At 41.6% G+C, this 27,700-nt stretch overlaps 2 protein-coding genes across 2 annotated transcripts in view; one reads left to right on the top strand and one right to left on the bottom strand.

Annotated features, from left to right (window-relative positions):
* LOC118416373 (A disintegrin and metalloproteinase with thrombospondin motifs 9-like) overlaps positions 1–12,601 on the top strand; it is a 40,538-nt gene extending 27,937 nt beyond the window's left edge. Inside the window, exons 6-9 of the mRNA XM_035821468.1 lie at positions 8,415–8,519; positions 8,913–8,948; positions 9,474–9,571; positions 9,978–12,601. Coding sequence (XP_035677361.1) covers positions 8,415–8,519; positions 8,913–8,948; positions 9,474–9,566 — 234 coding nt within the window. The 3' untranslated portion in view covers positions 9,567–9,571; positions 9,978–12,601. The remainder of the gene's footprint in view (positions 1–8,414; positions 8,520–8,912; positions 8,949–9,473; positions 9,572–9,977) is intronic.
* Positions 12,602–12,730: 129 nt separating this feature from the next.
* LOC118416372 (death-associated protein kinase dapk-1-like) lies at positions 12,731–26,851 on the bottom strand. Its single transcript, XM_035821467.1, has 16 exons — positions 26,724–26,851; positions 26,125–26,223; positions 24,342–24,440; positions 23,964–24,062; positions 23,281–23,379; positions 22,609–22,701; positions 22,184–22,249; positions 21,757–21,903; positions 21,188–21,408; positions 20,899–21,047; positions 20,280–20,443; positions 17,758–17,949; positions 16,255–17,290; positions 15,930–16,040; positions 15,401–15,515; positions 12,731–15,214 (listed from the first exon to the last, which is right to left on the bottom strand). The coding sequence occupies exons 1-16, from the start codon at positions 26,832–26,834 to the stop codon at positions 14,410–14,412; spliced, it is 3,606 nt and encodes a 1,201-aa protein (XP_035677360.1). The 5' UTR covers positions 26,835–26,851; the 3' UTR covers positions 12,731–14,409.
* Between the last annotated feature and the right edge of the window lie 849 nt (positions 26,852–27,700).

The following is a 27,700-nucleotide window of genomic DNA, read 5'->3' as shown; positions in this document are numbered from 1 at the left end:
TGATATGCACGTGGGCCTTGGCCATCACGGAGGCTGAAATAAGTAGTGCAATAACGCGCTCTCAAAAACAAAAAGGCGAGCGGCGAAGACATGATAATTAACGAAATGCTGAAAGCGGGACACAGCTTACTTTTAAAGCCTCTTGTTGCATTATTCAATCGCACCTTTTTTAGTGGAAAATTCCCCCAAACCTGGTCAAAAAGCTACATAGTGCCCATATTCAAATCAGGGAGAAAAGACGACACTAACAACTACCGCGGGATTTCCATTTCTAGCTGTCTCGGGAAACTGTTTACCTCTGTACTAAACAAAAGGCTCTCCTCTTTTCTCGAGGAAAACAAAATTCTTAAACCTAATCAAGCAGGGTTCCGGAAGAATTACAGAACGTCAGATAACATATTTGTTCTGAAAACGTTGATTTCCAAATATACACAGTCAAGAAATCAACTATTTGCTTGCTTTGTGGATCTATCCAAGGCATTTGATTCAATTTGGCACGAGGGCCTATTATTCAAACTCATATCAAAAGGCATTTCCGGTAGATTTTTTGATATGCTAAAAAGTTTATATAGTCAATCCGCAGCGAGTGTGAAAACAAATATAGGTTTAAGTGAAAATTTCCCTGTCAAAATAGGAGTGCGGCAAGGTTGTGTTCTAAGTCCCTCACTATTTAACCTATATATCAGTGACTTAGCAGACGAACTGAATACAGGAGATTTTGATGCGCCCTTGCTAAATACATCTGAAGTATCAAGTTTATTTTATGCCGACGACCTTGTCCTACTATCAACTAGCCAAAATGGTCTTCAAAATGCAATTGATAAACTAGGTCTCTATTGCAACAAATGGAAATTATCAGTTAACATAAATAAGACAAAAATAATCGTATTTAACAAAAAGGGTCATATGTTCTCAAATCTCAAATTTCATATACTCAACGAAGACATAGAGATAGTTTCTTCATATTGCTATTTAGGAGTGGTGCTTACAACAGGTTGCAACTTCACAACAGCATTAAAAACACTACAAAAGAAGGCGCTAAGAGCTCTGTTCAGTATTAAAACAACACTAGGAGAAACCAATCCTTCAATTTCAGTATATTGTAAATTATTTGATGCCTGCGTTGTCCCAATATTGACTTATGGTGCAGAGGTATGGGGCAAAATCGGATTAAATGATAAGTCACCCATAGAACAAGTTCATCTGAAGTTTTGCAAGTCGTTATTAGGCGTAAGAAAAAACTCAAGTAATCTTGCAACAAGGGCAGAACTAGGCAGGTTTCCTCTGTGGATCGAAGTATATACTAGATTGTATTCATACTACAAAAGATTAGTTAAAGAAGTGCCAAGAAATAGTCTACAATTTGAAGCTTTTCTTGTACAGCAGGACTTACACAGTCGCAACATACCATGCTGGTTTTCCAATGTTAGTAAAATCCTGGAGGAGTCTGGTTTTGCCTATCTTTTGATTAACAGTGATCGCAACACATCTTTCGCTCAGTCCGAAGTAAACCAAAGACTGAAAGACAACTTTGTTCAAAATTTTTACTCCGAAATGAATTCTCCTGGCATGAAGGAAAACCAAGGTAATAAGTTAAGATCCTACAGAAAATTCAAGCTTACTTATGAAAGAGAAAAGTACCTAGAGATAACAAATTTTAGTTATCGCCGAGCCATGACTAAATTAAGGATCAGCGATCACCCACTGCAAATTGAAGCTGGCAGATACACCCGAACTCCTCCTGACGATAGAATATGCATGTTTTGTAATAAGAATGTCAGATGTATAGAAAATGAAATGCACTTTGTACTAGAGTGTTCTCTGTACAATGATATGCGTAATAGCCTTGTTAATGTTAAACGTGTTAAAGAGAAATATACAAACATAACAAAGGTAGACATGTTTAAATATCTGATGTCATCAACTAACTATTACATATTGGAAGAACTGTGTAAGTTCGTTTACTCTTGTTTTAAGAGGAGGGACGAAGCTTGTAGAAAATAGTTATTATTAGGATATATCATTGTTTATTTGTTGTCATTAACTTTATATCAAACTTAATGCATTTAGCCCCATTGGGGCATGAACATGCAATAAACATCATTGTCATTGTCATTGTCATTGTCATTATGCCACACCAACACCAACGCCAAAGGCCTCTATAATACTGACTTTTGGTACCTGGGAGAGTGATGAGACTTGACATCCATCTATACCCACTGCTGTTCTGCCACTTGGCTACAGAGTCTGGTAATGTTGCCAAGGCGATATATCATAATCCTCCCCATATCCAGGGCCTGAGGTGGTATATCATAATCCTCCCCATATCCTGGGGCCTGAGGTGGTATATCAGCCTGTGTTTGATGTGCTGCATGTTCAGGATGTTATCTTCATCAACCCATGCAGGGGGAGGGGCAGATCTGTCTGTCATAAGTCACTCAAACATTTCAGTGGCACCATGGAAGCTCTAGTGAGGGTCTGCATAGGGGGGTCCCATCAACACTTTATGCTGAATGCAGAATTTTACGCTAAAATGAAGAAAGGTAGTTACGCAAAAATTTGATGACCTTGTTTATCATAGCATATAGCATTAGGCATTTGACTTCCAAAATTAGAGATTCCAAAAAAGTCAGTAATTGAACTAATTCCAAATACAGCCTCTATACATCTAAGGTACCATTGTTACAATATCATGCTTGTACATTTGTAGATCTTGTTATTCCCAAAGTTAACAACAACACCTGTACTTAGTACTGGACTTTCAAAGTTGGTATGCAATTCCAATAGTTTAGTGTCACTGCTGAAGGGACCAGTGTTACAGTTTGCACATTGACTAGAATAGAGTAGAGAAGGCTTGATCATTTCAGCCAGGCAGGAGCTTTTCACTCCAGTTAGGGCTGCTCTAGCCTGGATACCACACCCCAACCTCAAAATGTATCTTTCACGATAGATACTTAAGATCGGGCTGGGGTTTGGTAACCAGGCTAGAGCTGCTCTCCCGTTGATCAATTCTCCCAGGAATCATCAGGTACCATCCTTGTTGGCCTTGGTGGATGGTCCAGTGCTTTATCGGTCATGCCCGAATCCCAGGAAAATGTCCCAGCAGTGCAGATTTGTCTTGCAGAGGTCATGACACTGACAGTTCCCACAGTTTAAGGTTAGGCACCTGTTAGCCATAATTTTACCAAAAAGCAACTACAGTCAAACCTGTCTATAGCAGCCACTCAAGGGACTGGAGAAATGTGGCCACTGTAGACAGGTGGCCACTGTAGACAGGTGGCCACTATAGAGAAAATATTGGCCACGAACAATAAGTTACACATGATTTCAGTACCCACTCATCTTTCTCAATAAGTAACATTGTCTCGTTCGTCTCAGAATTCAACTTACCCTGCCAAAGTCTAATCTACCGAAAATGATTGATATTGCCATGCAGAATGTTGGTAAATTCACAGAAAATGACTTGCACACGGCCGCTATACAAAGGTGGCGGCTAATACAGGTTCGACTGTATGACTTTTTGCTAGGCGTTCTTTTTTTTTTAAACCTCCCAAATTCACGAATTTAATCTGTCAAAAAAATGTATTATCCCATGCAGCCCTTATTTAATCTGTCAAAAAATGTATTATCCCATGCAGCCCTTACATATATCTTTTGACACTGACAAGATGAGAAGGTAGTAGTATGATCAAAGCAAAAAAAATTAGGATTACACTCGGGCCATGGCCATGCAGGCTGAGACTGGCTAATAATAATAATAATATAATGATATATCGGGTGTATTTGCAGCTAGTGCCATAGCCAGTAGGTTCCCAATGTGTTGAGTAATGAGGCTGATTATCGTGGTCGAGGCGCTTCCTTGAGCACAGGACCTCCGTTTTACGTCCCTCCCGGAAGACGATTTCATGGAATGAACATTCTTGGTCCGGCTACAGCATCCGGTCGTCCTTGGTTGGTCTCCCATCCAAGAACGGACCGGGCTACGCATTGCTTAACTTCCAAGATGCCAGCCCAGTCTGCACTGCTGTGCAAAGTCTGAATGAGTAAGTGGAGCTCCCCATAATTTGGCTAGTATGCATTGAACAGACCTATTCAGAAGTTGATTTACTGGTATGTAAAATACCACCCTGACCTGGAGGGGTTATTATCATCATCATGGTCTCAGCAGGGATGTAAGGGTTGACAGATAACTGCTGGGCAGAAGAAATGCTTCTTCATCATCATCATCATCATCACTGAACCATAAGGCGACATTATCTTCACCAAATGGATACCATCTTCTGTGGGCCGCAAAGCTAATCGCTAGGCAGAAGAAATTCTTATCATACATCATTTATGCATCAGCACTAAACTGGACTGTCATACCAACACCTCCGTAAGGGTTCAGTTAGCCTGGATGCCAGACTGTTTCAAGGGCCTACACATGGACAGGCTAACTCGTCAGGTTTAGAGCCAACATACCACAAAGGATATTCTACAGCAGGCCTCCCTGAGTTACATTTTGTAAACCCAATAGATATTATTGAGATCGAGCCTAGTATCCAGGATAGGATTCAGTATTTCCATTCAAGTGGACGACATCTTCTGAAAGTGAAAATCTTGTGCAGTATTGCTAGCCTGTTTTAGACAAGCTCTATTTGCCTTCACAGAAATAAATTGATGTAGGGTACCACCCCTTCAGGCATCAAAATTCTGCACTTTTAATAACCCAACACACTTATGGAGAAGAGCTGCAGGGGTGACCCAGTGCACTTGACAAAAAAATGTGGACCAAAAATTAGCATTAGCACTGCATTACCAGATTTGACTGTTACTTGAAAAAAAAAAACTTGAAAAGTGGCATGCTTCACCTCAGTTTACAATGATCATCCCTGACTTATACTTACCTTTCCCAAAAGCCTGATACAGTTAATAGGGCATCCCTTGTCAGACAGGGCTTCTGGGAAGGTACCTGATAGATAGTCCAGCACGGAACAAACATCCCCCATGTGGGCTGACAGCAGATTCAGCAGATTTATGCACACTCCTGATAACCTTTAGATAACCTCAGCAGTGGTCAGACTCACTGGGTGTCAGGGCTGGGCAGTCTGAATTTGGCTGTACTCAAGGCTGATTCCTCCACTCAATGGCACTTGGTAAGAGATGGCAACTTAAAGGTGTCCTTGAGCAACAGGTTTGTTAGCTTACAACCTAAAGGTTCTGGGTCCAAATCCTTAGCAGGCATCAAATAGGTGTTGGACCAACTTTAATTGAATTCATCACCCAATTCCGGTGGTGAAAATGAGTACCATTCTTTTCTGTTAGATGTCCTGTTGGGTAGGATTTGGAGCTGGAGATCCATACTTTGAAGAAGGCCAAATGTCAGTCAGAGTCTTCAGATTAATTTTTTCCTCCCATCACTCGTTGCTCTCATCTCTTGCTTTCTTCTTGTTCCTTTCCTCCCATGACGGACATCATTTCTTACTAAGGACCAGGGCTCTAGCCAGCGTCTGTTTTTCCGTCAATTGACGGAAATTTGCTGCGTGTGATGGAAAAGTTTTTAAACCAATCCGTGACGGACAGAAATTCTTGGTGGAAGCTACAGGCGGCTTGGGGACGCTGTCCACGGTCGGAAAGCCACACACTGTTTGTCTTGTTATTGTCATGATTGTTGACTTAGTGTGTTGGCGCCCTTTTGCATACGATAATCTCATTAAAAACTTGTTTTTCAAGGTCTCAGTTCTGTCTTTCTAACTTAATTTTCGCGGATTTCGCGATAATGGGAATTGGCTGGCGGAAAAAAAATTCGAGCTGGCTAGAGCCCTGCTAAGGACCCATTAAAGTTATGTAAAAGTTGCTCCAGAACCAGCAGTATGACTTGGTGAGGCCTTAACATGATCAAGGTGTGAAACACACAGGCCTGACACCTCCACATTCCTTCCAAGTGGCCTGCAAATCCCTTCCAGTAGCACACATATCAGGCTTCACCTCACAAATGGTCAGACCTGGATTCGAACCCTGCACCCAGTGATCCACACCCCTGGTTCAGTCCTCTGGTCCAGTTCAGTCCATCACAGGCTCACCAGAGGTCATCCAGGGATGGATCCTGTAATAGTGTCTCCTCTGTAGCAGCAGAAACGTGTGCCTTGCTTCTGCCAGACAGACTAATGTTTAAATCTGACTTCTGTGTCTGAGTGTCCTTTTTAGAATTTTCGAAAAAGTCCATGCCATACAACGAAGTCATGCAGTTAACAAAGTTCCCAGTGAACAAGTATATAATCACCGTTTATAATCATCTGCTAACGTTCATGTAGTCCTGCTACCTGGAAACAAGAATTCCTACCTGCAGTGGCAGAATGAAGTTTTGAGTATGACTGAAATGCAGTAGATCAGATGTTGATGATAAATGAACTCTACTCAAATTTTAGCTGCAAAACCCTCCTCAGGCGAACACTATTCAAGAAAGTACACAGGGGTTATGCGTGTGTGCTATTTGGGGAAGACAGCCATGAAATCTACCTTTGCTTTGGCCTGACCAGACACTGGAAGATGGAAGTGTGGACACTCAGCACAGTACAGTAATCCCTTACTGAAAGATGGATAGCCTTGGAACTCAACACCTCAGGAGGGTGCTGGGGTGAACACTGCTCCACAGTAGGTGTGACTCAGGGATGGAGAATTAATTAGGTCAGCATCTTCTATCATAGCCTGGGACCCAAACTGTTGCCTGGGATGTACTAGCCTGGTTACCAAACCCCAGCCCGATCTCAAGTATCTATCGTGCAGAAAGATATATCTTGAGGTTGGGGTATGGAATCCAGGCTAGGGATGTACAGGCCAGCTTTCAATTATGTCTGCCTCTTCTGCCCTAGTCTGGAAACCAGACAGCTCCCAGGGACTGTACAAGCCAGTTTCTAATTAGGTCATCCTCTTCTGCAGTAGACTGGAACTCAGACTGATCCCAGGGCCAGTTTCTTATCAGGCCAGCCACTGCTACAATGTATATTACCTGGGAACCCATGCTGGTCCCAGGGCAGTACAGGCCAGTTTCTTACAGTACATGTATTTGGTCAGCCACTGCTACAATAGCCTAGAACCCAGACTTTTTCCAGCTTCCGATTATGTTTGCCTCTCCTGCTGTAGCCTGGAGCCCAGACAGTTTACAGGGCTTTACAGGGCAGCTTCTGATTATGCCATCTTCTGCTGCTGTAGTCTGGAACCCAGACAGTTCAGACGGTACCAAATAGTTCAGGTACAGGTACAGGGGAAAGCTTTCTACTGGTACATTTACTCGATGTTTCGTTTATGTGTGTCAGGAGGCTAAAGGTGTGCCGCAGTGGATAGCTAGTGTACATGGCTGATCAGATATAGCCAGCAAACAGGCATCCATGAATAGTTTCATCATAGATATTTTGCATAAAGCTGTCTGTAACGTTAAGGTGACATAATGTAAATGATTTAAGTTTTGTGATGACATCTGAACTGTAAGCAGCGACACATGTCCTGCAGTACAATGTGAACCAGTCAGAATTACCCTGAAGAAGGCGACAGACGGCCACTGAATTGTCCGTGAGAATAAAGCAATAGTTGTTGTGTAAAAAGAGTCTCTTTATTCTGCAAACAGACAGATCCATGCAAAACGTAACTTGAAAGTTCATCTGTGTTGGTAGAAGTCATTCTGGATAAAGTTGAACTAATCCAGCAGTTCTATTTCTGAATCCAGCCCTCCATGTTTACATAAACTTGCTGACTCTGTCATCACGTACAGACTTCTATAAGACTTTTGCCAAGTGTTAGCTTCTGTTTTTACTTCTCATGACCTTTCTGGGGCTCAAGGTCACAGTGAAAATTGGACAAGTTGTACTTCTGGCAGTTACATGATCATGAGTTGGAAGTGCTTGCTTCTTTATCTGCCAGTTTTGTAAGGTGACGTCTATTTTTACCTACTGTCATCTGACCTCTACTCAAGGTCGTTACACAAAATGGAGAAGTTGCATTTCTGGCAGATAACATGAGTTAGTTCAGACCATCTTTGCCAGTTTGCTGATCTGTTTTCATGAACCCTTGTTCCGACCTCTGTTCAAGGTCATTGCATAAAATGGAGAATCTGGCAGATCCTCAAAGACTGATGTAAGTGTTAGAAGAATGGATGCCAGTCACATCAGACAGTCCAGAGTGCTGCTTTATGAGTGGAACGGGTGGAAGTTTGTGTACACTTGCAATTGAAAGCAAGTTCTCCCCAGGCCATGTCTTAAGAAAACTGGTCACCCCAGGTTACTAAGAACATAGGGTTTTTCGAAACATGTTTTGTTTGTTTCTTTCATTAGGATCTCCATGCATTAATGACATGTGCATCTGAGTGAAGGAGTGTCAAAACATCGGAATGTCCCTGATATTTCTCAATTAACAATCTTTTTATGTTGTGTGTTTTGCAGGGAGCGTTCAACATCGACCTGTCTGGAACAGGACTTGGTGTCTCCCCCGACACACAGTGGCACACGCAGGGCAGGTTCATCACAGCTGACATCAACAGGTCACAGGTCAGTATACCTATAACCTTTGAACTCTAACTTGTGATATACCATCAGATTGCACAAATTCATCAACACAAGTTAATGTTATTTGCACTGTAACCTTTGAACTTAATCCTGTGATATGCTGTCTGAATGGTACAAGTTCATCAAGAGGTCACATGTCAGTTGACCTGTAATCTTTGAACTCTAACCTTTAATATGCCTCAGAAGACACAAGCTCATACATAATGGCATCCAGATGTCAATTTTTTCATAAGTTGTGGGAGCTTAAACTTTATATAAGAAAGTGGGTTTATACTAGATAAAGATGAACTTTGAACTTCATCCATATGAACTTTGAACTCCATCCATATGAACTTTGAACTCCACCCATAACTGCACATGTGTTATTGCATGCAGGGCATTTTCATGACAGCTGACATCCACAGGTCACAGGTCAGGCACGGTTGCACTCCTCACTCCATTTTAACACGCGCTTCACTGCATTAATACGCTCATGTACATTTTTGTACATGCACAACTACATGTCACATGCGCTTCATTCCATTAACATGCACTTGGCTACAACTTACAAGTAGAGTAGAGGGTGCCTTTGCTATAAACTGCTTGTGGTTTACTCTCCAAGCAGAGGTTGTGTTTTGTACAAGTCATAGTGTTCTTGTCTGGCTTTCTATTATAACAAACTAGAGTGCCAGACAAAAATCCTTAACAACATGTTAAAAACTAGCCGGAGCCAAACCTCTGCTTGGAGAATATTTCTGGTTAGGATTTCAGCTGTTTAACGCTCACTGACCATAAGAAGCTTTGCAGGTGCTGTAGCTTGGTGTGGTGTGCAGTGTTGAGGCAAAAGGCTCTGCAAGATATTAAAGTAGGGAGGAAAACTTGATTTTATTTTGTCTCCCTATATAAAATCTGTATGTACTAAGGTTCAAACTCATTGTACGTTGCTCCCCCTTTCAGGACGGGTCGGTAGTGCAGGGCAGATGTGGCGGCTACTGTGGCACCTGCTTCCCCAACCCAGTCTCCGGCCTCAGAGTGCGCTTCCTCAGATGACACAGGTAGGAACGACCTTCAACAAGAGCATGACCTTGACTTTGTTGTATCAGTTACTAGATTTTAAAGGACAAAGTCTGATTTTCAAAGTCAATAACTTTCCACCTTACATGTAAATTGAAGTCTGCTTCCTCTGATAAAACAGGTGATAATTATGACTTAGAAGAAGAACATGACCTTGGCCTTTGTTCTTTCAGTAACTACTACAAATTTTGAAGGACAAATTTGTCATATTTGTCTTTAACAAAAAATATTGGCACTATTTCTGTGATGAACAAATATTTAAGAATCATAAAAACCTGCAGTTTGTTGATAGATCAACAGGTGGCTCTCCTGTACTGTACTGTAGAAATGCTTGAGAAACTGGAAGAAGACCATGAGTGATAACAATTGTCCTTCTGTCCCTTCCAGGCAAAAGAGCCAGCCTTTAGGCAGTGGTGCCAGGAACACACGAACCACTCCTGCAGTACCTGTAGCCATGCCAGGTGGCAGGTCAGCAACGGTGCACACCACAGCAGAAATATGGAGCATAGAGGCTTTTCGTTAAAGTAAATATTATGATTGGAACCCCGGCGAACATGTTGGTCGGTAATTAGATACCACACATACACTGTAGTCCAACATGTAAAAATAACGTCAACTGAGAAGCCTGATCTTTAAGATCTTTAAACGTTTTTTTCCTAAAGTGAACAAACTATTCAATAAGAAAACTTAATGTCACTCAAGATCAATAGGTAGCAAGACTTAATTAATATCCTCGATGACATGTTGCCAATGGGATGTATTCCCATGGTAACCGGTTGCCTGGACACAATGTAGTCAAGGTGATGTGTTGCCATGGTTTTGGCTAGGCAACATGATGCTCTGGTGACCTGGACTGTATATTGACTGGAAAAGGTGCTACCCTGATGACTTGGACCAGGTTCTGTCTCTACATGAGTTTTTATACTTGTAGCTTCCCGATCAAACCAACATCTGCATGCACAGGGTTGCCTGCTGCAGTATTTATTATGTTAAACAGCAGGCAGTAAGAATGGTGCTAAATCGTCTGTCTTCCCATCTCAGTTCCTGTGTGTGCTGTCACATACCATCAGCCAGGTTTCTGTCATAGTAAGTTGCTACGGTTACTACGGAGTTAAGCAAACCGAACCATCAGATGTGAGGGTGTGGAATGGTTTGAAGGATTTCTGAAACTCCAACTTGTTTGTCTCAAGTGCAATTGTGCCACCTGTCTTGAAAATGGAAAAATTCTTTTAGTGGATTCAGGTATTAAGATCCAGAAAAGCTTCATGTCAGAACAGAGAAAGTTGGAAGTTGATATCCTTCTTCTGACCTCTATCACACCCTCCTGTATCTCACTTTAGTCTAAGTATGCCAAAGGGTCAAGTGTGACAATCATTATTTTCTGTTGTTAAGAGTGGTAACTTTCAGTAACTCTGGTACAAAAAAGGACAACAGTACATGCCTATTCCATGTGTACCAGAACAAACTCTATAACAACATGCCTATTCTATATGTACCAGAACAAACTCTATTCTACATTTATTAGAACAAACTCTGAGTCTCTAGCTACATGTGTGTTCTGGTGTTGTATGTACCAGAACAAAGTCCATAGCAACGTCTGTTCTACATGTATCAGCACAAACTCCATAGCAACATGACTGTTCTACATTTATCAGAACAAACTCCATAGCAACCTGGGTACATGTACGTGTAGAGAATGTACCAGGCCTGCCCATATTGGTCCACTAGTGTACTGTACAGGGAGCAGTGAGTTACTGCGTTGAACCCGGATGAGGTTTTCGACAGTTTGAGACTCCTGCTCCGTTGTAAATACCATTCCATGCCAGAGGCTACTTTATTTTCCTATATATGTATATTGAAACTGCATTATTTATACATGGGGAACATGTATATTACATGGTGTATCACATGACCATAGTGTCAGGGATGTATATAGGGCTGTGGGGTGGGAGGGGGGCGGAGTTTTCTATGGTCGTGTTCTGTAATATGTGTATGTAGCTGGTGGAGTATATGATGACGACATTTGGCATATTGAGCTCTCTGATTCTTAGTGTAGCGGTAGATGTAGTGAAAACAAGACTTAAAGGCAATCGGGTAGTATAATTATATCCAATACATCAAGGTGTACGATAAATTTGCAAATTTTTCTTTCTGTTACTTAAGAATGCAGTTGTCCCTGGAATTTCTTCATTGTACATACGTAATAATATGATTTATTATTATATGGCACTTTTGTAACAGGTATAGACTGGTTGTTATTTTGACTTGGGAACTATGTTGTCCTTAAGTTTAAAATGTTGTAGACATTTTTACCTTTATGTTATTGTTAGTAAGGAATTAGTAACAAGCACAGAATTTATGTGTTGAAGTCACTTTTTTTAAATCTGGCTGCCCATTTTGTAAATTGTTAAGTTGCCATTGAACTTGTACTTACTTTTGTAAGTTTTATAGATCGCTGATGATATTGTGTAGAAATCAGTAATATTCTTTTAAATAAGTATTAACAGCTCACCAAGCTACGTGTTAGTTCATAAATGTTTAGGTCAGTTATCTTCAACTATGCCCTTGGTATTTACAAGTATGTAACCTTATCCAAGGCAGCTTTTCGTTACAGAAGTAACAACTTGAAAATGTAACAACTTGAAAATGTAGCAACATGCAAAGTGGAACATTGGAATTCCTCAGGAACAACAACAACAACATGGTGCTTTCTATATATATATATATAATTAAACATGTATCTGGTCTCGGAACTTGCAAGTGATTATTTATATATCTGCAATATTTTAGGTGCTGTACGTTATGACTATAATTATGATGATTATGGTTATTGATAACTTCCATATTGAGATCTGCTGAAGCTATGGACAGATGCAATGTATGCAGTCCAGTTGTTATGTTTGTTTTTTTAGTATCTTCGAATTGTGTTAAGTTCCTGATGATGATTTGTAATATTTATATGAGATTCAGTTTTTTGTAACATTTTGAATAAAGTAAGAAAGTGAAACATGCTCTTACGTGTCTGCATCTTTTGTCTTTTTACTTGGGCATAGAAAAAAATCACAGGAAACCGTAAAGTGCGGCAAACGCTTTTTCTTTTATTGCACTTCTAAAGGCGCGGTCACATAGTTGGCGCGATCGTCCTACGATCGCTACGATCGCTAACTTACAAACTGTAGGGCATTTTTAGGACAGCCATGCATGAGTCCTACAATTTTCTGCTACAATGTTCTGCTGGTTGGCTCTGTCACTGCCTGCTTAAAAATACTATTATCGAAATCGTATGACAATCGAATGACCTACATGTGACTGCGCCCTAACACCAGTTCCACCATTCCAAAAATCTGGATAAAGCGTCACATTTTTCAAATATACATTTTGTAATGGAATGTCATATGCTTTATATCCATTTAACTGTTTCCTTCTACACCAGAATTACCCCCATTACTATACATGTAAGTTGTATCTTATACAACTGTTTTGCAACATAACTATCATTATACATATTTATGCATTTAAGCAACAAACTTCATTGTCATTATGAATCTTATCCATCTGTCACCATGTGACGCAATGACCACAACGGTATGGCACTAGCAAGGACAATCAAATGCACTAGACTACCAACTTTCACCTGTTATCACCAGATGTGTGTTTGTTGTCTGCGCGGTAGTCAGTCACATCAACTTATTTGGCAGTAAATATGAATCTTTGGCATCATTTTGAATCTTTGGCACCATTTTGAATCTTGTACCCAGATGATGGCAAACTATATACTTCACACTTTCTTCACCAGTCTCTTTGTGCTTTATCTAAAGTATTACAAACCTCCTCTTGTACGGTGATATTTAACACATTTCTTTACTTTTCCAATTCTAGTAATCACATTTCAATTCTCCAGATTTCATGATTTGGTCAGCGAGAGCAATGCCTGACAAATCTCAATTTATACGTCACATTATACAGTTGAAAAAGTACATTCCACATACTTTCAGAGATGAAACATTTCCACATAGCTTTTATGTTGCATTACAGCATATTTGCTTTTACACACATGATTTGCCAGTATAGATACCACTTGAATAATGAAATTGATTAAAGCACAAACGATGCCATGCACCAAATAGCAGTTAGCAACTGAACATGATTTTGGATCATACATGTAGTTCCCATTAACAAGCTGTAATTGCTAATGGTTGATTCTCTATTTGTCGAATGGTACAACTGAATAAGGCAGCATTATGTTTTTCTACATTAGGCCACAGCACGTAATTGTATGAATGACATCCTCCAAAGGACTTTAAATCTAATGTGCGATGCCGAAAAAGCAAGATACCAAAGCAAAATTTTCAAATTCAGAGACTAAACATGAATTGAAGCACTAAAACATATCATAACCAACAGCATACATACAACATCGTAAAAGTAAGGCCATGTCTGTCTCTGCAAACGGGTAGCTTTGTTTCAAACATGTCCTGCCCTGGCTTTAAAACTCTTTGAATATATGTACATGTATGATCCATTCTTTGATTTCATCAGTGACTCTGAAATTGGAAAATGAAGCGTTGCACTTAACTAAATTGCAGCAGAATAAGCTTTGCAGCAATCAGCTTTGCAGCAAAAGCTCTAGATCAAGTTCATAGCATTATTTCCACAGCCTTGAACACCTGACATGCATCATTTCCCTTTGCTCCCATTGCCAGCAATGCGTGTGCGTAATTGTGGGGTGTGAAGACGCCTTTGGCCCTGATGACATGACACTCCTCCATGCTAAGGACCTCCATTGCATGCAGCTGGTCCAGGAGCGGCTCCACCCGCCTCATCGATCAGGACCTGCACCAGCTGAAGATGATGTCTGGTCCTCTCTGTCCTGTACCTGGAATGTCTGTTGTGCATCTTCTGCCTTCGCCCTTGCTTGGTCCTGTGTGTACGCCATCCAGTAGGTTTTCTCATGCTGACCCAGCAGTGACGGTGTCTGGCCTTGCAGTGACGGTGTCTGCCGCAGCTTGTTCTTCACGTGATCGTACACGTAGTCGTTTAGGATGTCCAGGCTCACTGCCCCAGCATCCCTGGCCCGGCGCTGGAAGGTCAGGCAGTATGAGCAGCTGTCACGTCCACAGTTGCCACCCTGCAGGCCGCTGATGATGTACTTGGTGAACACGCTGTACTGTTCCTCCCACTTCCAGGACTTCTGTGTGATTCTGCTGGACGCCCAGAGCATGGAACCTTCTGGAAGCACGTCTTTGTCAAACTTGGCGAGTGGTGGTTCTGGGTCTTGTGGATTGCCCTCATCCACCTCTTCTCCATTGATAGAGCTGCTCTCTTGTGGTGCCCCCTTCATGGTGTAGACCTGATTGGATGAGGAGTGGCACGCATCTAAGATGAAGAGCGACTTAGTCGCGCCACTTCCCCTAAAGATCTCTTCCAGATCTCCAGAAGAAACTGCCTGTAATATGTGCTCGGACCAGAAGCCGAGGCACTGCTCATCTCCATGACCACTGTGGTAGTAGATGAAGAACGACTCCTGGCCTTCTGGAACCTGCTGAATCTTTGCTGCTACTTCTGTGACTGCGGCTTCAACATCAGCAATTTCTGCATCTAGCAGCAGCTTCACGTTGTCTTTCCTGATAAAATAAAAGTGGACAGATATTTAAGCTTTAGGGCACAACTATTACAAGGCATAGTTAGTAGAGTGATATCTAAATGTGTGTTTATCACACACAGCAAGGAGTTTTTTCATGGAATTTGCACAATGCATGCAAATGCAATGTTTTCATAGTTGGTTCTCCCAAGCACAGTTCTGTACTTACCTCACACCACAGATGTTGGGATCAGTGATGATCTCGGTGAAGCCAATGGCATCCTCTCTGAAGTCTTCCTCCCCATGCCCGTCCTGGCCAACAGCAATAACGAATGTGTTGTACCCTGCAGCATAATGGGATGGATGTTACTCATCATTGTCAGTAACAGAAACAAAGAAAATCTGTACAAAGAAAACTGTCATCATCTCTATTCATAGAAAAGTAGCCCAAATATACATATGCTGTTCTTATCAAAATGTAAAACAAACTATAAGCCCTTCTACCGGATCTATCTAACAAACTAGGTACAACTACAGTGCGGGGATCGTGTTTTACATCATTGTGCTTCGTGGCCACGCAAGTCATACTCTCATGCCGTGGAGGGAATTTTGTTGTTAGTAACCTCCTATATATATACCGTTATATATGTAGAGAGAGAGAGGAGGGGGGGAGAGATATGTTAGATACAATGGGGTTGGGGTAAGGCATTTATGGCGCATATATGCTGGTAATATTGTATAAATGATCAGCGCCATACCCAGCCCTGTTGTGATCACGTGGTGCTTGGGGCAGTGGAACCCTTTAGTCTGACTCTTCATGCAGGCAGCACACAACAGGAAGGCACATCCACAAGCCAGGGGAATGGGGCCTGCATGGGGAAGACAGAATCACTGTAAATATGGACGAGGCCAACCCTGTAACATTCCCCTACTGACATTGACTCCTGCCAATACCATTACAAATTTGGTCCAAATATGACATAAAACAGGTGCAGGAGTCATTGTTTTCGGACCAATAGAACGATTTCATTATTAGTCTTTTCAGTCTGCTACGAAAAATGAATGATTTAGACTGATACTCACATGGCTTGCATTCCAAGCAGTGCATGCATAGGTTGGGGAACACTGTGCGAAAAGTCGTGAACACCCAACGTGCATCATCATTCTTTGTCTTCATCTTGTCCAGCAGAGCACACGCACGTTCGTGGGGCATGCTGTGGTCCCTGATGACGCTACAATCCTCCTCAGTCAGGATGTCACGAGCCTGCAGGTGCTTCAGGATTGGCTCCACATCCTGCAAGATCTGGACCAGCTCTGGGCGGTTCCTGGTGAGTGGGGTCTCCATACACAGCAGGTTGCTGACCTGTTCTGTGAACCCAAGGGTGGGATGATGGATTGTGCCGCCCTCTGCTGTTGCTTCACTAATCTCCTTCTTGCCGTAGGAGTAGAATTCCTCCCTGTGTTCCTTCAGGGCACGAGCGCTGAGCACATTCTCTACTGTGTTTGTTCCTGGGCTGCACTCATAGAGCACATCAGCGATGATGTTCTCCAGCTGCTGCAGCATCTTGCCACACTGCACCTTGTCGCCCTGCGCACTCCGGACACAGATGTTGACTGCACGGCCGTCCGGAGAGAGTTTGATCAGACCTTCCACATCCCTGTCCGCACACTTGGCGCCATCTCTCCACAGCAGCGGGTGATTCTCCAGCTCCCTCATCAGGCGGGTCTGCACCCGGGGGAAAAACCCAGAGGAGAACATGTCAGTTGAGTCGGCACACTGGAGTTGCTTCCCAAAGTAGACCACCTTTGGCTCTTGTGTTGGTTGCCACTTGTCAGACGGCATGGTTTGTGTCAGGAGCCCTGGGAAGATGAACTCCAACCCATTATAGGTGTGGCAAAGCTGGAACTCAAGCAGCAGGGTGATCAGGAGATCCACGTCAGCAACGTCTTGGAACACTTCTTGGATTTCTGATCTGGTGATGTAGTCCCTACGTTTCCTGAGTATACGGGGTATGGGGAACTTGTCCGGTGCCATGATAGGGCCAAAGACGTTTGTTCCAAGCCAGTTGGGCTTCAGGATAAGGACAGGGTCAGAAGTTGTTGGCGTGATGAACAGAACCTGGATTTCAAAAAGGTGAAATGAAATGAAGGCGTCTGAAAAGTGCAGTGCCTTATTGTAAACTGCAGTTGATTTTACTTTGTCCTAAATTCTATTACGTGACATTGATGCATGCACTCAAAAGTTCACAGCACATTTTACTACACTGTATCAAAATCTTAAAAGTTCTTGTGAGTGAACATGGCCTAATGCAGGGAGACATGAGTTTTACATATCCAGACACAAATCATTTTCATGTTTGATGTCAAGATGTATAGCGACTCTTTAGTACAGTAGAAGCTGCTTAATTGCACAGTCTATTTTGCATTTGCCAGTGAATTTTGTGCAATTATCCGGCTGGTGCAATAATGCAAAGTTATTTAGCTACAGTAGCAGTACAGTAGCAATGTCAGTAATTGTGTGGACTATTGTAAGGTTTATTCACATTACGTAGCCATAGTTATAATGTTGAAGACTTGACATCGTACCTCTGCCAGATGGTGCAAGTATCTTGTAGATTTCTGAAGGAAGTCTTCAGTCACATGCTTGTTGATTCCTCTGACCTCCTTGACGTAGTCAGGCCACATCATCACGGGGCACTTGGGCCCAGTTTTCCTCTGACCCCACTCTGGTAGACACTTCATGATCTCTGCACACAGCCTAGGCATGTCTCGTTGGTTCTGTGAGAGTTTGGATGACAACAAATTTATACCTTAAGTACTTTAAGTACAAGGATAGAAGTGTCTTCTATTCAAGAAGACTAATTGAATTTCTTTATTTCAGGTATACAACCCATAGAATAAGCCATACAAACATAAGAACACAAACTATACACACAACAGTTTATACACATTAAAAAAAAAAGAATGTCTGAACAGACAATCTAACTTCAGAAGACCTTGTATATTACTATTATTGGTGTTATACAGCCTGTTAATGAAGGAATAGCATATCTTTCTGCATCTGCGATCTAACGTGTCTGTAGTGATGTGAACAAACATAGAGCTTGCGCTACAGCAATGACTAATGTCTTGTAAGATGCTTTCATCTATTGAAATCCTGGACAAAGTCACTCAAAGAGATGTGCACAGCTACTGAACCATGAAGCATACATTCTGTATGCTATGTAGATATGTGAACCCATGTTAGTCCTTTGAATCTTTCACTCATGGCTCCTCGTAAGGGACCTGACGATATTTACCGGGGGGGAGGGCTGGTGCATAGGTGGGGGGGGGCCATTGAAAAATTTTTTGAGCCGAGGGGGGGGCCATTGAAAAAATTGTTGAGCCGAGGGGGGGGCCATTGAAAAAAAATTGCCTTTAAGGGGCCTTGATAAATACAAGCAAAATGTGCCCCTGAAATGCAGGAAATGAAGTTTCAGATGGTCAAAATTTTAATTTTTCTCTGGACGTCCCTTGCGACGGCTTGCGCCTCCGGCGCACACAACACTTCGGCACTCGTTGCCATCAAAAATCTCTTCCTCTGACAGAAAATTGTCATTACATTTAGCATAGTCTACCAGCGAAATTTATCCCTCAAAATGCAGAAAATCGTGTCTCAGAGGGTCCAAACTTCATCATTTGAATGACATTTCTCCAGACCTACCTTGCGACGGCTCGTGCCATGCCCGGCACTCGAAATCGTGGAAATACGTTGGGGGCGTCGTCGCCCTCAAAACCATGTGAAGTTCTAATAGAAAGGCTATTAAACTTAGCTTAGTCTGCCAGCAAATTTTGCCCATCAAAATTTAGGAAAGATCGTTTCAGATATGCAAGATTTCCAAATTTTCCCGGGGGAGCATGCCCCGGACCCCCAAGGATTACGTTGATATAGTTCGCCCTCCCCATACTGAGACAGAAATTTTCTGCAGCCGCCTCTTTCGTGTGATTCCATGTTCACACGAAGTTTAAGAAAACTATAGAAACTAAAATTGGTATGAATATCAATCCTGCGTGCATCTGTTCTTTGTATACGGAATGGTTCACGGACGGCAACGGGATAAAACATTACGATGTTTACTTTCGTGACAGCGGGCTCTCTGCAGCATATGACGTAATCATGGTGGCGCGAAATTTTTTTGGCAAGTTTGTAGGTTGCAATTGGCCGAAATAACTCCCGTTTTGGAAAGATTGAAGGAGTCTTGAAGCAGTGTTCGTAACGATATCGCTAAAATGTACCCAAGTCTCTTCCAACTACAACATTAATTTGTTTTCTTTTGTGTAAATTTCGTACATGTGTAGTGGAAAAGATCGCCTTGTATTACAGCCCCTCCCCTCCCGCTTTTCTCTTCGTTGATGTGGACGCATAAAATCCACATTTTTTTGCCTCACAGAATGCGGGAAATTTCGTTTTAGAGGGTCAAAAATATCAAAATTTCCCGGGTAGCATGCCCCTAACCCCCCAGACCGGTCGGGCCTTCGGCCCTCCGATCCCTGGACGGCCTTTAACAGCTAGCCGTCGGTCTGGCGGAAACGCTCAGTTTCGTGATCTTGCGTATTAAACGTTACCAGAGACTTTTTTCACGTAGATCGGAGAAGTGATATCAGACAAGGTAAGTCTTATAACCGTTGCAGCGTGAGTGTAACAACATCAAGTGCTACATGTTTGTATATATGTCATCAAAATGAAAACTCGGCTGTTGTAAAACTTTGGGAGATAACATATGCCCCAGCAGGACTCCAACGTGCGTAATTTGTTGACGCGCGGGTCTTGACACCCCGATCGTCGTCACGTTCAAACAACGCTACCGCTATTGTTATTGCTACATGTGTATATTATTTAATGACAGACTGTGTGTAATGGAAAAGGCAAGGAAAAATTTGGGGGGGGGGGGGCCATAGAAAAATTTTTTGGGGCGGGGGGAGGGCCATAAAAAAATTTTTGGGGGCGTGGGGGGGGCCATTGAAAAATTTTTTACCAGACCTATTTTGCACCAGCCCTCCCCCCCCAGTAAATAACGTCAGGTCCCTAATTAGCTCCTGATAAAACTGATTGAATTTAATGTACTTACTTGCAGCAAGGCCTGTTTTATCCTGACCAGACGACGTTTCAGCTGGTCCATCTCAGGTGTCCGAGTCTGCCTACAGTCCATCAGGATCACTTCATCTGCGATACGGAGGTGGTCTTGGAACTCTTCTTTCACCGACTCAAGCAAACGGGCTGCTAGGCGCTGTCCTGTTTAAGACGAAAATGATAGATTCATATCTAAATTTGTGTTTCACCTTACAGATGCTATTAAAACAAGCCTGTGCAGGGTTTAACAAGTTTTCGAAAATTCAGTTGTTCTATCAGGCAAGTGCATAAGAAATTCACTTGCCTGAACTAACTTTTCACTTGCCCTAAATTTAAGTACGTTTTTCAGAAATTATTTTATCATTGGCTCTGTTTTACTGTGTTGAACAATGCTTGGTGCCATGACTGAGCAACAAATATGTCAAAACCTCTCTCTTGGAACAATCTTACATGTACATGCCTGATTGGACAAGGTATGTAGGACATGCACTTGCCCGATTGGAAATTTCACTTGCCTGGGACAATCGGGCTAATGGACAGACTTGTTCAACCATGCCATGGTACATGCATGTTTGCCCCATGTACACATTCCTCCTGGCAGTTACAGCCATCCTTACCTCTGGCAGATGCCACCTTGTCGCGATGGCTGGCCACCAGGATGACGTCAGGCTGCCGGTTCGGGTTGCAGGATTTGATGAAGCACAGCCACCAGTGGACCTGTAGCAAAATCACATTTGTTGTAATCAGTATGAACAAGCATGAGTTGCTAGATCATTTATTTATTCATACTGTAAATAACCACTACTTGACCAGTGCCATCCCAGCAATGACCAAATTACTGAATGAAATGTAAAACCTCTGCAGAATTGTAGAACCAATGCATCTCTGGTTACCTGTTGTTCTTGCGTCTCCTCTTTGTCCGTGATGTTGTACAGCACAATGAAGACGGTGTTCTCTGCATCCATGAACATGCTGTGGGTCACCGCGTACTCCGCCTGCCCAGCGAAGTCCCACACGCTGACCTCCCCCACCCCTGGTACATGGAACGTTCCAATATCTACACCTGGGGTGGGGTCGTGGGGTTCCTTCTCAGAAGAGGATACACTTTGTGCTTGGGTTAACGGGTCCTGGGTGTGACAAAAACATTTATCACAGTTGGTTTTAAAAATTTATAATTCAAAACTTTTGCTAAAGTAATGAGTTAATAAATGAATACATACTAACAAACAAAGCATTAACATCCTAAAAGTGGTCAGCGACTTTGAAATTAGATAATCATTTTCAGATGTTTTGAAATTTTCAAAACATGGCTCAGGACGGGAAGTCTGGAATGGGTTGGCTGGTGGATGGGAGTAAGTCAGTAGTGGTCAGAGTGTGTTCGGTAGTCAAATTTCACTACAATCTAAAACTGGTCAGACTGCTCCCAACCTACTGCAAACTTTGGCTATGTGTAACTGGGGATTAAGGTTACTTGCCTTCCTAATAAGACTTTTCTTCAGAGTAGACTTCCCATTTGTCCCATTCCCTCCAAGGAACACCTTAAACCTGTCCACCCTCACCCCGCCAGACTGCTGCAGTAACTCGTGGTAGAACTTTTCTTGTTTCTCCTTCCTCTCCACTTCCTGGGAGGACAGGTATTTGAATATTGAGACGTAGACATAGACTCATATAACTTTAAGTGTCTGGTAATCTTAACCATACTTATGGGCCATATTCTCCTTGAGTGCAAGCTGGGACCAAATGTCACCAACCATGGCATGTGTAAAGTAGCCAAGAAGCCCTGAACTGGTTTACCAAGAATATCAATTTTTGCTACAAGACTTAAGTGATCACAACATTTTAGCTTACATGCCTGGAAAATTTAAAGTGTGGTAGAAAAGTATAGCACAAAAAAACAATTGCAGCACGTACCTTTAGGAAACGCCGAGTATCCTGACCATTTGCAATATCTATCGGAGTCCGCCCACTCTGTAGAGGGATACATGAGAGACATGTTGCATCAGAAACTGTTACGTACCTAATTACTTGAAGCTGGGCAATAACAACAACAATGCACAAAGAAATAAAAGTCACAAAAGAAATTGTATTGTCTTCTATTTTGCATGTTAAATGAAGAGTCAGTTTTCGCCTTCACCTTACTAAGAACAGTTTGTTTTAATCTTGTATCCTATTAAACCAGACCAGAGTTATGCTGTCCATCCATACACACAAACATATGTACACACATACAAACGCTACCAAAGTCTTGCGAAGGTGATCAAGTTTATCTTTTTGCGTTCATCATCAATGTGGTCTTAAGAAACAAATGTGAAACAAGCAGGTATGACCTTATCTTTGGCTGTCACGTCAGCACCCTTCTCAATCAGAAGCTCACAGGTCCTGGTCTGGTTGTATTTGGCAGCCCAGTGCAGGGGCGTGGCCTGGTCACGTGCAGAGAGATCAGGGTCAGAAGTGGCAGGCATTAAAATGAAATAATTATTGATATATGAAAGATTTGGGTAAGAATACAGCAAAACAAAACAAAACTAAGAGTTACAATAAAGAGCAAGTTGTGCATGACAGAGGTCATTGTTTGCTTGCATAAGCATATACTCTAGTTATTAACAAAATAGATTCTTTTGCAGGGCTCAAAATACCACCTGCATATGCATGTTAGTGCAGGTAAAATTGGAGCTGTGCAGGTATTTTTGGTGTCTACCTGCACCTAACCTGCACTGGTCCATGCACTGGGCTTTATACATACATGTCCTATGATGTAGGTGTATATGAACTGTTATTAGCTACATTGGGTGTTACCACCTATTAAGTATGACAGAAAAAAAAGCAATTGTTCCTGAACAATTTTAGTATGATCCATACTTCCTAAATTCATAGTGGTGCAGGTAAAATTTGTCTGGTGCAGGTAATTTTCAATGTTACCTGCACCAGTGCAGGTATGCATAAAAAAGTATTTCGAGCCCTGTTTTGGCACACGTGTTACACATATACATGTGTATTACCACATTTGGGGCCATCAGTTCTGCACCTTCACGAATCAGAAGCTCACAAGTCTCGGTGTGGCCCCAGCCAGCTGCCCGATCCAGGGGTGTGTGCTGGTCCTGTACAGGGAGGACGGCCAGGGTCAGTTTTGTTTGTTTCATCGAGGGGTCATTTTAACAGCATAACATACATAAATGATTAGTTATGTAGGCAAATCTAGCGTTGCACTGAACTGCAAAGCTTAAAACCCCAAAATCTAACCATTTCTGTAAAGACCAATTTTCATTAAGCAATCCGTCTATGGCTGCCATAGCACACAGAATCAAAGAAATTAGACATGCTACACAAAACCAACATCTAGACAAAGGTAGTATTTAACACTTAATAATTATAAAGGCCCTCTGATTTCTTCATATTCAATGTGTTTTCTATGATACATGGCAGAAATCATGGCATGAATAGAGACATGTCTAACAGTAATTACACTAGTAAACAGAATTTGTTCTGTTTTTGTGTCTCGACCAAAGTTGTAGAACAGTGCTTAGAAAAATGGATCAGAAAAATGGAATGGGACTGAGTGAGTGTGTGTGTGTGTGTGTGTGTGTGTGAAAAGAAACGCACTAGTGCAAGTCAATGAATGTGCATAACACTAATTAATTTCACATCCAGTCATTCAAGAGTCTATACGAAACACATGTATTACTTGATTTCTAGCATTAACTTCTGCGCCAGCATCAATCAGAACTTTACAAGTCCTGGTGTGGTTACAGTAAGCAGCCCGATGCAGGGGTGTCCACTGGGTCTGGACATAGGGGAGGTCAGGGTCATTATAATTGCATGGACATGTAAACAATTTGGGTAACAACAAAGAAAACAAAACAGAACTTGGAGTAAACGATTTGGTGTGTTTCAGAGGTCGTCTTTCTGCATTCAACAAAAACTTTTTAAATGTGTATATCTTTATGGGACATAGCAAAAGTCAGTTTTTATGTGTTCCCGATAGAGACAACATATTGTTTTTGCTGGTGTGTTCTTTTTCTGTTCTTTTGGTGAGTCCATGCGAAACATGTAATTACATTACCTCATTTTTGGCGTTCACATCCGCCTTAGCACGAATCAGGACCTCACAAGTCTTGGTGTGGTCCTCATAAGCAGCAAGATGCAGAGGAGTGGACTGGTGCTGTACAGAAAGGTGTCAGTAATGGTGGGTCATTAATGGGTATATGAAACAACATTGACATGATATATAAAAAAATTGGGTAATGAAACGAACAGAGTAACATTGGCAGTAGCATCATGTAGGGGTTCAGAGTGGATCTGTACAGGGAGAAAGGTACAGCATAATCCACAACTACATAGGCAAAAGACAATTGAAAGTTCTTACCTAAATGACAGCAAATTGAAATTTAACACCAAAAGCTGCACTATTCCATTCACTGTTACCATATAGCAGTCACTTTAAAAGAAAGCAAAGCAAGTTGAAGTATTACTCTCACCTCTCAAATAGAAGTACCCCCTGGAATAAAAGTACCCCCCGGACAAATCTTCAAAATTCAATAAAAGTACCCCCTGGAATAAAAGTACCCCCCGGAAAAATACCAAATTGACATGTAAACTGTGTCCATGCTACTTCAGTCATAAGCAGGTAGGCTCTTTTTATTCATTTATGCCTGAGTACCATATCAGTTAATTGTATAAATAATGAACAGAATAATTCCTATGTTATTGCACATATTTTCTTTTATCTGAGTGTCACAACATCAACAAAGATTATAATAAAAGTAAAACATAAATGAAAATAAAAATTGAAGAAATAAAAAAAAGAACTTTATTTTATAATCATTGTTACAAAATAACATTTTGAAGAAACATTCCAACTTAGTAGAATACCTTATTTTATTCACCACTTGTGCTATTTTCAATGTTGCAGAAACCAAGGAGGTCATAGACACTGCCCCCTATTAAAAGATGACGGTACTGCAGAAAATATTCATTCTCTCGCGCATTACCGCGAGATTAGGCGTGAGTTGATAAATCCAACATGGCGGATGTTTTCGAGCCGATTGAACGCTGTGCTTTATTTTGGAAGGATTTTTTCGTTGCTGGAACATTAAAACAAGTTGAATACGGGTGAAAAATAGTGGAAAAGTATTGGTAACTTTTTAGTTTGTTTGGTTGGTGGTTAATTTCTGTGTTTTGATCGAGAATTTACGGATCTGAGTGACTGTGTGTGTAGCATGTGTTTGAGCTCGGCCTATGGACCTTGATGTTTGGCAATGTTTTCGTCTTTGTTCAGCGCAAATTTCAAGATTTTTGGAAGGTTATATATGGTCTAAAACAAAAAGGATATATGTGAGTGCAGTACCGAATCACTTATTTTTGGACATGAACCGAAAAGTTTTTGCAAATCCAGCACCGATCCGGCGTACCGGTACGCATCCCTAGTTAGGATGTTTGGGTCATACCGCTAGCGGCAGGGAAATCCGCGCTGCCTCGTCCGAAAAATAGTGAATTTTAAGCAAAATACCGCGGAAATATGGGCAGAAAATACCAAACTTTCAATATTTTTGGGGTCCCTGGTTAGTAAAGAAAGCCCCAATTTGAAAAAAAAAATAAACGTACCGTCTAAAATAAGGACGTACCGAGTGGATTTTGAGGCGGAAAAAAATAAACGTACCGGTACGTTTATTTGAGAGGTGAGAGTACATACATGTACACTAATGGGTCCTTGCAGTCCCAACTAAGTACTACAAGTTGATGATGCAAAATAGTTCTGAATTGTACTTTCAATTTGAACAGTTTTGCAGCATACTTGTTGGGAATTCATTGACAGGAGACATCAGAGTAGGGTTATTAATACTTACCCACGCCCTCGCCGCCACATCAGACCCATGTTGGATCAGCAGCTCTACAACCTCAGTCTGCCCATACTCGCAGGCCACATGCAGGGATGTCTGGTCAGGCTGGGGACAGCAAGAGTTGGGCAAGAACTGGTCATTACTAGTACACCACCGTACAGAGACTATTGTCAGCATTATTGACTGTACAGTGTAAAAGTAAAGTGTAATTAAATCAACCAATAGACAATCCTTTTCAAATAGATCATCTTTCATAACTTTCCACCTCCACGTTAGTCGCACTTTCAGGACGCGGTGACAGCGGACAACCTTCATTCTTATCTTGGGAAGGGAAATTATTTCTGCTGTATAAATGTTAAATTTCTTCAAATGGGCATCTATAGGTGTGTCCAGGTCTTGCTCAAAATCTGACTATTTAATTACATCTTACAAATTGTGTACATAGAGTTGACATAGATTTTAGCTGTTTCTGTCCAAAATAGAATGCAAAACAGCAAAAGAATGTGCGGATAAAAAACGGCAAAAATAAACTTATTCTATTAAAGATTGTTGCTGTTGTCAATCACAAATGTAGCAGGACTTGTGCTTTCACTTCTGCCCCTTACCAAGCCTCCCCAGTCTCTCTTGGCATTGACGTCCACCCCAGCCTCCAGCCCCCTCTTTACGGTCGGAACGTCACCAAACTGCACGGCCATGTAGAACGTGTCCAGGTCCATCTTGTCACAACCTGCTGTGGCACAATGAGGACAATATGAAACAAGGGGCAAAGAAATAAGGAGGCCCTGCATGGGGGTACCGGTGGGGGTTAAGTTAACTGTTAAGTGATACATATCACACAAAATTTTTTGCCTCCAATTAGTTTATGAATTATGTTAAATTTTCGGAACTGATATTGAATCATGCTACATCATCATCATGAGGCTTTCAAACCGTCTTCAACACTTCATGCAACTGTCTAATTATGTGTGAAAAGCGATCAGTAACATTTGAGGTTTTATCAAGAAACTGAAAGATGACATGTTGGATTTTGTACACACATAAAACATTCATTGATATTGATATGCACTTCATTGGTCTTTTATTTCTATCATCTTATATTTTACACGCACATTGATAAAAAATAGCAATAAATACTTATTTAGAAACATATACTGTAGCATTATAGATACAACAGAAATTGTATCTATTTATTATTCCATTATTGTAATTTCCCAATGATGTTCCTCTCAGTAGAGGAGCACTGGATCAGACAGGATTTTCTGACACTGTACTTTATTTTAGTTGGTGCACCTAACCTGCACGAAATACGCTATTGGGTGTGCAATTAATTTGCCAGCGTATTTGGTGCATATTATTCGACTTCTATTGTACTACAGTATACTACATGTTTACTCAGAGACGATCCGCCCCCCTCCCCCTTTCACTTTCGAGAGAACATAAAAGAACTCTTTCAAACCTTTGAACTGACAGTTAACGTCCTTCGAAGCCACGTAGCCGAGCCCGATGAATTCTTTTTATCCTTGTAGATGAACAGAAATCACTGGAGTTGCCTGATCAAGTCTACAAGCGCAACAGAACACAC

The sequence above is a fragment of the Branchiostoma floridae genome, chromosome 5 (genome assembly GCF_000003815.2).
Source record: "Branchiostoma floridae strain S238N-H82 chromosome 5, Bfl_VNyyK, whole genome shotgun sequence".
NCBI lineage: Eukaryota > Metazoa > Chordata > Leptocardii > Amphioxiformes > Branchiostomatidae > Branchiostoma > Branchiostoma floridae.
This window is presented reverse-complemented; position numbering and strand designations above follow the sequence as displayed.